The sequence below is a fragment of the Pelecanus crispus genome, chromosome Z (assembly GCF_030463565.1).
Source record: "Pelecanus crispus isolate bPelCri1 chromosome Z, bPelCri1.pri, whole genome shotgun sequence".
Classification (NCBI taxonomy): Eukaryota; Metazoa; Chordata; class Aves; order Pelecaniformes; family Pelecanidae; genus Pelecanus; species Pelecanus crispus.
Genome location: NC_134676.1, coordinates 59753502 through 59766659, shown reverse-complemented (window position 1 = coordinate 59766659; position 13158 = coordinate 59753502). Strand labels below are relative to the sequence as shown.

The 13158-nt window shown below is 37.1% G+C and overlaps 1 protein-coding gene across 2 annotated transcripts in view; it reads right to left on the bottom strand.

Annotated features, from left to right (window-relative positions):
- PPIP5K2 (diphosphoinositol pentakisphosphate kinase 2) overlaps positions 1–13158 on the bottom strand; it is a 40769-nt gene that overhangs the window by 22963 nt on the left and 4648 nt on the right. Inside the window, exons 5-16 of one of the 2 annotated variants that reach the window (XM_075727230.1) lie at positions 12567–12721; positions 12062–12163; positions 10796–10957; positions 9543–9664; positions 7902–8003; positions 7257–7343; positions 6274–6349; positions 6079–6188; positions 4993–5078; positions 4203–4328; positions 3974–4095; positions 296–478 (exon numbers count right to left, since the gene is read on the bottom strand). In XM_075727230.1, the coding sequence (XP_075583345.1) occupies positions 296–478; positions 3974–4095; positions 4203–4328; positions 4993–5078; positions 6079–6188; positions 6274–6349; positions 7257–7343; positions 7902–8003; positions 9543–9664; positions 10796–10957; positions 12062–12163; positions 12567–12721 (1433 nt within the window). Of the gene's footprint in view, positions 1–295; positions 479–3973; positions 4096–4202; positions 4329–4992; positions 5079–6078; positions 6189–6269; positions 6350–7256; positions 7344–7901; positions 8004–9542; positions 9665–10795; positions 10958–12061; positions 12164–12566; positions 12722–13158 lie in introns of both variants that reach the window. The other variant, XM_075727231.1, reaches the window with a different exon arrangement.

Sequence of the window (13158 nt, the reverse complement as noted above, 5' to 3'; positions counted from 1 at the left end):
GAACAATATAGTTTCATTTCTTGAATATTTGAAGTATTTTTATGAAACAGTGAAAAATATTTAAGAATGAGGTCCCTATCTACTCCTATTTCAAATTTTGTAGCTATTCCGATTACTCAAATTGCACAACTCAAAATATCTAATATTGCAATTGGTACAGCTTCCTTTGTAGTTCAAACTATTTACAAGCACACAGTTTTTCAAAACAGATATATTAAATCACTGCTCATTACTTTTACACAAGAATTTGCGTGTCTATTTATTTCATTTCATAGGAAATTAATCACATGCTAACCTTATCGTAGTCATCAGCAGTAAATTCTCTGTCTCTCTGAAGAATTTCATGGAGTCTTGCTTTAACACGATGCTGACAGCTGCTTAAAGAATCACTGTCACTGTCCAACAAACCATTCATATTAGCACTTTTTACCATCTGGACAAGAATAGGAGTCAGCTCACCCTCTAAGGCCAGTAGTCCCTGAAGCAAATAATACAATTAATCAGGCAAACAGATAAAGATGAGAATATAAGAGTATCTTTAAAAAAACACCCAAACCACTAATTTAAATTCAAGATTGTATCACTTGCCTATAGGTTAGATAAACAGGGACTTGGCAGACAATGCAGATGTTTGCATAGAAATGGCCCCAAAAACACTGCCTTGGTGTGCAGGATTGCTACAGTTGGTGCAACAATGGAGGTGACATGTCATAGAGCATGCTCCCCAGCACCTATGAAGTGACCCTAGCATTTCAGTGCTGCCAACATTAATCCTGGGAGGCCATAGCTGTTCAGGTCTTAGGTTGCAGGGAGTACATGGTGCCTTCTCCCTGAGTCTGGGAGCAATAGTAGCCCAACTTGTGGGGGACATGCTCTGCTCAAGGCATTGAGTCACCAGATAGCAGCTATCTGAAGATCTGGCAAACCGAGTAGCATCTGGGAGGACAAATGGGAGATAGACAGGGTCTTTGCAGAGACCCTACAGAGGCAAAAGCTCAAACCATGTGTGGCGCAGAAGGACAATCAAAGGCTACAGTTGAACAAGAGGTGAATGGAGTCTTCCAGAATGGAGAAGACTGGAAACTTTTGTGACTTTTCTGGCAACAGAAGGGCTCTGGGATAAGGAAAGAAATGAGGTGGTGTCTCCTCAAGCCTGCTGACCAAGGAGAAAGCAGGACAGATGGCTGAAACAGTTCTGCATCAACACATACAGCATGGAAACAAACAGGAGAAATAAGAAGTCTGAACACTTGCAGAGCTTTATGCTTATTCAGATTAGAGAGATGCGGTGGAATAGTTCACATTAATGGAGTTTTGCTATAGCTAGATATAGGGCCTTTTGGAAGCCAGGAAGGCAAGGAGGCAGAGTTGGGCTCTATGTGAAGGAGTAGCTTAAACACCAGGAGCTTTGTGTTCAAACCAGTGATGAGCAAGTTGAGATCTTATTTGTAAGGATCAGGAGACAAATAAGCACAGGGCAACATCATGGTGGGCCTCTGCTACAGACCACCCAATTTAAAAGGGGAACTAGATGAAGCCTTCATATTAAAACTGGAGAAAGCCTCCTGATTGCAGGCCCTGTTTTCCATGGGGGCCCTTAGCCCTGGGTACCTCATGCATGGGCAATATTGCAGGGGACAAGCAATCCAGATTTCTGGAAAACACCCAGGACAATTCTTTGACATGGGTTACTGATGAACTATTGAGCAGAGGCATTCCCCTGGACCTGTCAGGAATGTGGAGGTCAATGGCAGCCCTGCTAATTGAAACCCAGTATTATGACAGATCCTTGGAGAAGTGAACAAGACAAATAATTGCATTAGAGCCCTGGACTTCAAATGAGCAGACTTTAGCTTGTTCACAGAATTCTATGGAGGAGTGTCCTGAAGGACAAAGGTGCCCAAGACAGCTGGACGACCTCCAAAGGCAACCTCCTCAAAGCACAAGAGCAGTCCACTCTGACATATGGGAAGTCATGCAGAAGGTCAGCATGGACAAAAAAGGAACACACAGAAGGTGGAAGAAGGGATGGGCTACTTGGGAGGAACAGAGACATGACCTGAAAATGAGGGGTGGAATTAAAAACCTGGAGAGGCTCTAGAATCTCCATTCTTGGACATACTCAGAACTTGACTGGATATGATTCTGAGCAACCTCATCCAAACTGGCTCTGTGCTGTGTGGAGTTGGACTAGATGACCTACAGAGGCCCCCTGAAACCTAAACCTATCACTCTGTATTATTACTGAAACTCATTCACCTAAGACTAACAATTGCACTGTCTGTGTCCTCTCACATAGTTAAAAGATCTGTATCATTGAAATGAGCAAATAAGTGAATAAACTATTAACAAGCAGAAGTATTATGCATGCAAAGGGCTACTTGGGAGGAGGAGCAAAAAAGGAATTTGCTTGAATTGATGAAGAGGGGTAAAAGAATACTTTGGCAAGCATAGAGGTAGAAAGTTCTGAATTCTGTGTTTTATATTAATAGTTCCTATAAATTCATGTTTGTACTGAAAGAAAAAGCTCATGCTTTTCAAACATCACCACAAAATTTTTATAATTTCACATCAAAAAATACATGTAAAAAAATATTTCTATAAAGTGCCAAGATGTAGTACTGCTACCTTGTCTTACTTATTAGGTATCCATTTTGACAGGCCCAAAGTAAAAAGTCTCCTGTAACAACTTTAAGAAACTACTTCTATTAATTCCAAAAAAAGCATGTTCCAAAAAAAGCCTGTACAATTTCCCATTAAAATATATGCAAAGTAATTTATTAATTCCAAATTTCTAATAGCTTCAAACCCTCTAATTTCCTCTATAAAGTTACAAATCAATGAGCAAAAGATGGTTTCAATGAAAAGTGTTGCCTTTTGAACTTCAAATCTTCCGGTCCAAATCACTGAAGTGACTGTAAATTGCAATTTTTGCTGATGTAAAATGAATACATTATCTCAGGTCAGTTCTTATGTCTGTGGCTTTAACCAACACACCACACACACAATCTGTCACAGAAATCTACCAAAATTTGAGGAAAGTAGGCCCTTTACAAATAAGCAAGGTGCAAAGTAAAAATGCTGCCAATTGCATCCTGGGCTACATCAAAAGAAGTGTGGTCAGCAGGTTGAGGGAGGAGATTCTCCCCCTCTAATCCACCCTTGTGAGACCCCACCTGGAGTACTGCATCCAGCTCTGGGGCCCTGGGCATAAGAAAGACACGGACCTGCTTGAGTGGGTCCAGAGGAGGGCCACAAAGATGATCGAGGGCTGGAGCACTTCCCCTGTGAGGCCAGGCTGAGAAAGTTGGTGTTGTTCAGCCTGGAGAAGAGAAGGCTCCATGGAGACCTTATAGCAGCCTTCCAATACTTAAAGGGGGCCTACAGAAAAGATGTGAGGGACTCTTTATAAGGGAGTGTAGTGATAGGATGAAGGGTAATGGTTTTAAACTGAAAGGGGGGTAGATTTAGATTAGATATTAGGAAGACATTCTTTACTGTGACAGTGGCAAGACACTGGAACAGGTTGCCCAGAGAAGTTGTGGATGCCCCCTCCCTGGAAGCGTTCAAAGCCAGGCTGGATGAGGCTTTGAGCAACCTGATCTAGTGGAAGGTACCCCTTGCCCATGGCAGGGGGGTTGGAATTAGATGGTCTTTAAGGCCCCTTCCAACCCAAACCATCCTACAATTCTATGATTTTGGAGGTTATTATAATAATATTAGGTATATTGCCAGGGCTGTATAATTAAAACCTGTCTGCATCTGCTCAAAGAACTTCAAATGCTTGGCGCATTAATTGGATACTTTTTCACATTGAACTAAACACTCTTTGAAAATATGTTTCTTTTAAAACACAGCCTCATTATACACTATGGACTCTAATAAACCATAAATCTCCCCAAGTCTTCAAAAGAAAAAACGAACTTGAGAATATCAGAACTTTTAAAATTGAAAATACAATTTCACATTGTACCTTTGCAAAAGCTGCTGCAGTCATCTGAACTCGTCCCTCATCAGAAGCATAGATTTTGAGATCATGTCGGTAAGTGCTATGTAATCTAAGTAAACCACATCCAGGAAATCCAGCATAATCTCCTGCCAAACAAACGTTTTGCTCAAACTCTCATTTTGCACTTGATTATCTTCAAAAGGGATTTATACCATTCAACAAAATTTTTTTTGAACATTGTATTTTTTTTTACCTTGTCCACCTGGATACATACACCTGAAAGCCCTTCCAAGCTCCTCTGCTTGAACCCTGCCTGCAGGGGTCAATTCTCCTCCCCATTTTAGAACCAGAAGCAGGGATGGCTCATTTCTTCTATTATCTAAGTGCACACAGAGAGAGGAGTTTAGTAGTGAAGTATATTATATATTTTTTTTTGTTCATATGAACAAGAACATTCAGACTATGCAGGGCTTCAGTAAAGGATCTCTTCAACCTTAGGAATCCTTAATAGCATCCTAACATTAAGAAAATATTGAACTGGAGACCTAAATGGGCAGTTAAAGAGAGAAACATGAAGTAATTAAATTACAGAGAAAATGTAGGTGAAATGTATTTAGTATGAAATCTGAAGCAAAAAGTAAATTGAGACAGAAAAATTAAAACAAATTGGATGCCAAATACCCTAAAGTTATTTCAGTCAATAACCATGGGTAAATGAGCAGAAAAGCTCATAGAAGTTTTAAAGATAGCAGTAAAGTGGGATTTTCCTCTCCAAGTCCCAAAACACTGTTTTTGGTGAATCACTGAAGCTTCTTTTCACCCTACCTTTCTGTTACAAAAAAGCAGTGTTAGAATACAAATTTACTACATAGTTTTAGGTGTATGATTCAGCAGATTAAGAGACTCTGAATATCTGCCAACAAAACAAACATTCATTCAAAACAACATATTCCTTCTTAACATCAAGACATGTTATACTGCTAGTCTGTGACTATTTAAACACACTTGAAATTAAGTGATTAGGTGCAAAAGTAATACAATACCTTCCTCTTCACTGGAAGTCTTTGGGCAACCATGAGGAAGGTATGTTAACTGAACTTTGCGATTTATGCCTGAAAAATGCCCATACCTGAAACAGGAACAGGGGAAAGTGAGAGGGGAAGAGAAACATTTTAAATATTTTCCTCCAAACCGGCTACGCTCCTGTAACAGGATATAATAAATCTATGCTGGTCATTGATCTGTGCATTTGACCACCATTTATTGAAGCAGTGCTTAGAACAAACCTAACGCAACAAACACAGAATGACTACAGAAATATCAAGCATTCTATAATGAAACATTTAAAAATACTATCCACTACTTCTTTTCACAACACGGAACATAAAACTGAAAAAAACAAAACCAAACCCAAAAAACCCCCAAAAAACAACGACAGTGGCTATTAGCATCCAGAATCTGATCTGGCAGTGTAAATGGCCACTATTTTGTTAGCCAACTAAGTTCTCAAGCAGAACTCAGTATTTCAAACAATTGTCATAAATTTCAATAATAACTGTCTTTGCCTTGATTTTTTTAAAATTAAAGTTATCCACTACCATTTACAGTTCTGAGCCCCCAGCTGTTTAACAAATATTGAAGCCTTAGGTTTTTTGGTTTGGGTTTTTTTTTCCCCCTCCAAATTATTAACTATTTCAGGCTTAATATACAAAGCCTTATTCATTTGGAATCCTCCAAGTTTCCTGTAAGTAGACAGTACACACAGTGAAAGTTCTTACTGGCTCCATCAGACTTCATTATGTCGCACACTGCAAGAAGCAGACCCTGCACTCAAATACTTTAAGTTTAAAAACATGCAAGAAGATAAAATTTGAGATCAAAGAAAGTAACTTTTTCATTCAGAAAGTATACCAAGACACTAGATAAAACAATAAATTCAATTAAAAAGGAGAAAAAACAGAGCGATGGCGCAGCTCTCCTTCATAATGTCAAGCATGACATCCTTCCTCTTGATAACCCCTGTGCTTGAATTAATGTGTCATTACATATTTCGTAACCATTGCAACCCAAGCAGTAACTGGTCAAACAGGTCAAAGTGTTGCAATGAAGCCTGAAAATTAGACACTTACATTTCTAACACAGTCTTTAGCTGTTCCAGTTTTGCTTTGCTTTCTTCAATTTCAGAATCATTGTTTTGCCCAAGCTCTACAAGGAGTTGCCTTGCTATATCAAGCACTTCCTTAAGAAAAGAAACATAAGATTTACTTAAATAAATAATTTTCTACTTACAAAATACCACAGCAAGAAGATAAAGACAAACTTGCCTGCAACTGTTTTGGCTTTTTCAGTTTTAGTTTTCCAGATTTATATCCATCACATTTTTCAAAGAGATCAAAAAACCTTTCGGAGAAAGAATATTGATAAAAAAACCCACAGTTAAGAAGTTAAAATATTACTTGAACAAGTGGCTCTTAAACTTAAAGCGATCTGAAATTAGCGCCTTTATACTATTTGAAAAGCATGTTAAAACCTGCATTACAGAGGTCAAACCAACCTTTATTCAAAAGTCCCATTTCCCAAGAAAGTCTTCAACACATTAGAGAAGTAAGAGCACTAAAAACGTTCTCTTACTGACTTGCTAAGTGTTAAAAAAAAAAATTGACATAATATTCGAATATACAGCTATGTCAATGCTTAATCTTCAAGAACGATCCTGAACAGAAGTAGGGACCAAGAGTACCAAATGAGCAGTCCTACACATTTACAGCATGTATCTCTAAATGCAAGAAAATAGTCCCAAAACAAACAATTACATTTTACTGGCACCTAATTCCAGGCCAATTATGTAAGGCACTTTATGAATGGTATCTACCAGACATTCCAAGTCATCAAACTTTGACAAAAGTAAAAGACAAAAAGGTGGTACAGTAATATGACAGCTCACACAGTTATGATAAAAAGAGAAAGGCAGAAGTCACGGTCAAATGGTGAACCAGAAATATTCTCTGCTGCATTATTTTGAATAAAGACATCTACAGAGACAAACGCATATTCATTAAGACCAAGCAGGACTGTTCACAAGGCACAGCATGTGATGAAGGAAGTCTGCACAAGTAATTTGACAATCCCGTTAGAAAGAGAGGTGCATGCTTGTTAATTAGCTGCAACATCAGTTAGATTTAAAAGGAAACAAAACAAAAAACAACTTGTCTGATGCAGTTCCTGCTCAATTCATTGCTTGCACATCCCCAAGAAGGGAGCTCTGCTCTAAAGTATCCAAACTAATTTTTACCAAGATTCTACTTACTTCTGATGTTTTACTTCCATTTTCATTTTTTGTTTTGGCGTTCGGTCCCCATGGCGTATTACAGCTATAACACATCTAAGCTCCATCCTGAAGTTTCAAGAGAGTTATATTTCACAATTCTATACATGTGTCTTTTATTTAATATTAAAACCACCACAAATCAAGACAATTGACAAAGTTGTAGTTATCTGACATAACTACAGAAGTGATGGAAGGATATGCAAGAATATAAGGTTAACTGAAAATGATGTAAGATATAAAATATAAATATTGATTTTAAAGACTTGGGTAACTACAGGATATCTATTTTAAGTAGTTTTTAAAACAATGATCTGGAGGTTCATTAAATGAGAGAGCATGTTTATTAGAAGTGCATATTAAGTTGGTGCTGGAACAATGATTAGCAGTGAAGGAAGCTATGGATAAAAGATGCTACACTTGAAAATCTGCTGTTCTATACTCAGCTTGACTAAGGGTCAGAAACTCTGATTGCTGGCATAGCAATTGTGATTCCTTCCTTGTTTTCATCACACAAAACAAGCGTTCATAGGCCAAAGTGGGCACACCTTGTGAAGAGAAAAAAAAATTCACACAAAAGTTACATTAGGAGTTTGCACAATTCAGATGTAGCTACTATTTTCTTACATTGTCCCAGAGGTGGTTGGCACAATAGGGATGTCTTCAGCTTCCAAAGGAATCGACCATGGTATCTGAAACTGGGGAGCAAGTTCTCTCATTATGATATTTCTAAAAAAGGGGTTAAAAAGAAAAAAACCACTAAGTTTAAAGCACAGCTTATACAACACATACAAACTCAGAACCAAATAGATAATATATACATGCATTTTTATCAACGTGGTTTTAAAGTACTAGTGGTCATGAGTCTCTACATGCATATTTTTCTTTTAAATATATAATAAAAAACTACTCAAACAGCAATTTAAAGCTACTACAATTGCTACAGAGACAACATTAGCCTAATGGCCCTGGATTTGTAACAAACCTCAGTTTTTGAACTCCAGTTCCTAAAAGAGTTCCTTGGATACGATTTGTTCTTGTTCATTTAAATATTCAGATACCTGACTCTATTGCCTAACTGAAAGTCCCTGATAATGAGCAAGTCATTCTCAAAGAGTAACTGGTACCTTTAGTGGTAATTTCTCAACAGTTTCTATGACAGAACTGGAAAAACAGGTGAAGTCTCTGGTCAAAACCACAAAAAAGTAACACCACCTCCACCTACAGAAGATTGTTAAATCTTGCTAATGTTTGTTTCCCAAGTATTTCATCAAAATATACTGAACTTCAGATGAATATCTACATAAGAAGCAGTAACACTGAGGAAAAAAACTGTGCATCTTAAAGTAGCGTAAGCAAAAATTTAATTTCTAAAAAGCTCAGAAACTACCTGTTGTTACTTAACACTGCAATGTATTACCTTAAGGAATAAAGCATAAGGAAATAATTCTCTTTTTCAGAGAATTCAGCACCTACAACAATCTGAATAAACAGAAGTCAAAATGGGTCTGATAATTTTAACTCAAAAGGTGGCCTAAACAACAGGACTACAGTTGTTATCTAGGATTTCAGCTTAGCTCTTCCTCCATTTAATAAGATCCTAGATCATTTGATAATGCAGAAAGTCATACTGTATCTCATCAGTGCAATCCTACTGTAAAGCCAGTTTAACTGGCCAAAGTGGGATCAGCCTACTTTGACAGCACCGTTGCATTGGCATAGAGTTCACTACCCAATTCTGTATGATCCCTTGTTATACCCTTTTTGCTCCCAGCAGCAGAGAGAAGATGGTATAACAGAAGACACCTTGATACTACATCAGTTTGGATTTACCAGTATGAAATCCACAAATATACAAGTATACACCAGCTTCAGATCAAGGACAATGTATATTAATTTGGGCACATATTAAACAGCAGCAAGGATAACCATCCAGTGGTGCTTCTCTACTTGAAAAAAATCTCCACTACCTTTAAGAACTTAATCTGGCTTTTAAAATACTTATTCAGTTAGGTTTAAGTGTTCACAAAACACTCAGACTCAGATGTTTTGGGTGATTTTAGGAATAAGGAATTTATTTAGGATTTATTTATTGATTTAGGACTACTTTTAGTGTTTTATTTATTATTTAATTTAATTACTTATTTTATGTGGTATTACATTTTAAATATTTAATTTAGGAATAAGGAATAAGCAGTACATAAACTACAGTCACATACAACAAGAGTGAACAGGCAAAACTCCTGAAATATATCAGTAAACTCTTACCCCAGTATCTTAGCACAATCATCATAGTATTTCATGGAGTTTTTCACAAAACTGAAGCCATTCACATCACAGACATAGGACTGTCCATTAGCACGCAGCAAATCAAAGCCACAAACTGTTTGCTGTTTTTAAGAATAAAGTTCAAGTCATTGATCACCTTCCTTATGATTGCTTATTCTAAATAAACTTTGTATTTTAACATGGTATTCATCTGAAAACATGACAAAAATATGACAGATTTTATACTTAGTGCCTTTTGCCAGTTCCATGTTAGGTTTGCTCATATCATGCAAACATCTTCCTATTTTTAACTTTATATCCCCCAACTTGATTTTACTCTTCCTACACATCCCTAGTAGTATCACTGTGCACATGTGACCTTGACCTTCCATAAACTTAACCTTCAAGATTTACAGCATAAGCAATGATGGGCCTACAAATTCCCCGTTCTGACAGTGGTTTCCCCTTGCACATAGCTTTTAAGGGTGGCAGGCAAGAAATGACAAAGTATCGATAAATTTGGACAAAGATGTGTTTAAATTTGACAGGACAGTTTTGACATTGACATAATATTGACATTATTAGTTTAGGATACCAGATGCTATTTCAAGAGGTTACTCTTTTAGATCTCAAAGCCCACTTTGCTAGGTGATAGAGGTTCACATCCTACAGGCTCCAGAATGCCATCAGTTACATACAGGTAATGAGACAGACTGAAAGACAGCCTTGTAATAAGACAGGTGAAAGGAGCATTAAGAGAGTGAATGAAGTTTTGAACAAAGGAATTTTAAAACTATACAAAAATGGAAACTATAAAACACTTAAAGAAAATCTAGTCATGTCAGTACCAAATTAACATTTAATTGGGCCCAATGTAAACACTAGGTAACAAAAGTTACAAAAACTTGACTACTGAAATTGTGTTTTGCCAACTTACAAACCACTATGAAAATGTGAGAACATATTATGCATGGAACAGATACACTGTGGACTAGCAAAGCACAATAGCAACATGTGAATTCAGGAAACTGATGCAACATAAGCAACCCATCCAGAACTTTTCAATGCATTAAAGGAAGAATTTGTCTAGATTTAAAAAAGATGTGGATGTGGAAGTTCAACTTTTCACCTTCCTAGGAGTTCTGCTGCATTATCACTGCTGGCTCTGTGCACTAAAACCCTACAGAAGTTTCATGTAATAAACAATTAATTAACACTAAATGTTTGATCAGATAGGAAAGTAATCAGCTTACTTTAAAGGCCAGGCATACTTTCCAAGCAATTAACTTCTCTCTTGCATTCAGGATGACTGGATACCTCACTTCTTTTCCTTCACTATCTCGTTCTACCTTGCCATCCAGAGCTGGAGACTTCCGGGCTTCAGCATGAGCATAGTCTGGACCTACTGTGTACACCTTTATTGAAAAACAGGAACTCTTGATTCAGTGTAATTAAATTACATTACATATATGCATACAGCTTGCTAAATTTATCTCAAGTGTGATAATGACTTCAAAAGATACGAGCTGCTTTCATCACTGATAAGGTCCCTCTAAAGTACCCTCCTCAATGGCATTCTCTGCCTTCAGAGAACACCCATCATTCATTGACAACCTAGGATAAAGCAAGAGCAGAAAACAGCTGGAGCACAGGGAAAGAAAAATAGTAATTATAAAACTTGATGAATAAAAATGAATTAATTATGGTGGTACAGAGGCAAAGAATAATGTTTTGTTCTCCAAAACATCTGCAGAACTTGGAGAGCAGATTAATTTGAGAACTTCAGTTATCAGAGAATTTCAGTTTACTCAATTATGAAAATGTGGCTGCAGGACTAAGTGATTCTCTTCATTAAAAAGTATTTTCATATTTTAGGCAGGACTAAACAAAGCAAAGATCAGCCCAGTTTTAGCATGATAATGTAGGGGCTTGAGACAATGATTGTGCTATCTACTCTGCTGCAGTTTCAATACTCACTGAAAGGACTGGGGCATATGTCAGCAGCTCTCGAAAATGAGCTACTGTGACTTTAATTAAAAACAAAACTCTGAGCTTTGATAAAAAAGTATTCAACTAAACCAGATGATTGCAAATACTGCCAATTTAGTCAGCTCAGGCAAGATGGTGAGTTGGGTGAAGATGCTTAATATAAAGCTTTTGTTTATTAATTAGAATATTAAGGTAGTTGGTAAAATCTATTTAAATTAGATTTCTTTGTAACCTTCAGAAAAAATATCTAGGCAGCATCTACCTGTTTACACAGGTAATTACACTAATACAATACAATGTGTTGGGTAATAAGCCTCCAGCACTTGATTCCAACAGCATAAGCAAAGCTGCTCTACATTACAAGTACTATGTTTAGCTAGAAAAAGAATTACATTCTTCATTTATGAACCATATCAAAACCTCATTAAAATTAATCCTTGACACAAAGGTATACTTTCATCTTTAAAACTGACAAGCTCTTGGAGCACTTGATTGTTCTAAATATAAATAAGAATGCACAGTTGTCATACCTTCACATCAGTGCCATCTGTAGGCATGAATTCCTCATAAATATAGGAGCCTGTTTTTCTCACACTGCTTTCAGGGGAATAAACACTGCTTCTGCTGCCAATCTGAAATGAGTATTTTTCTATTAATAAACTCATAGGCTACTGCATGAGAAACTTTAAAACTCCTTAAAATAACACACTTGTACCAAGAAAACACTTCCCGTACCAAATGAAGCAAGTATGTTTTGATCATTCCCAGAAGGCTTTTATAAGATTCTAACAATGCACTGACAGCATATGTTTCTTTTACCTGTAAGAATCTGCAGTGGCTGACAATTTACTGCAAGGAACAAGGGTCTTCGTTTAATCTACATGTTCTCCTGAAATTAATTACTCTGATCTGCTACTACTACACGAGCAGGACATGACAAAACAGGTCCTAGCTAACACATGAATAGGACAGAATTACTCTGCAATTCTGTCAGACATCTACAACTTTTCAATCACTTTAGTACAATACCCTCACCTTTCGAAAGAGCCTCTGGCTTCCACCCCCAGCAGAAGTTGGATAATAAATGTAAACATTGTGGTCCTCAGCACTAACTGGCTTTTCTACAAAAGGCTTTTGGAAAATTTCTCCATTCACTTCCACATGATCTTCTCCTTCAATCAAGTTGCATTCTGAAGAAAAAGTGCAAACAACAGAGATATAATAACATATTCATGGAATTAAATTATTAGAGATTTGGGGTTATTTTGTAGGTTGAAATAAAAAGATTGTATTACATTTTTGGTTTTGGTTCACTGATTTGTTACTGATTGCACAAAGACTTGATGATCATGTGCTGCACATGTCTGCTGTACCACATCTATATTATGTTCCTTTAATACTATGTTCCAGGATTTCTGTTGACTCCCTCTGTGTCAGACAGGAAATCGTCTCCTACAGATGCATAAGCTTGCATGGGTGGTATTTTTTTGGAAATGTTTTGAAGACAGGGGGTAGGGCTGTTTGTGTCATCTTTCTTCAGTGCCTTTCTCTGAAATATCAGGGGGATGGCAGATGGACAGTGAACATGGTCTGGTGCCAGATGCAATGGTACTTTTAATAGGCTGAG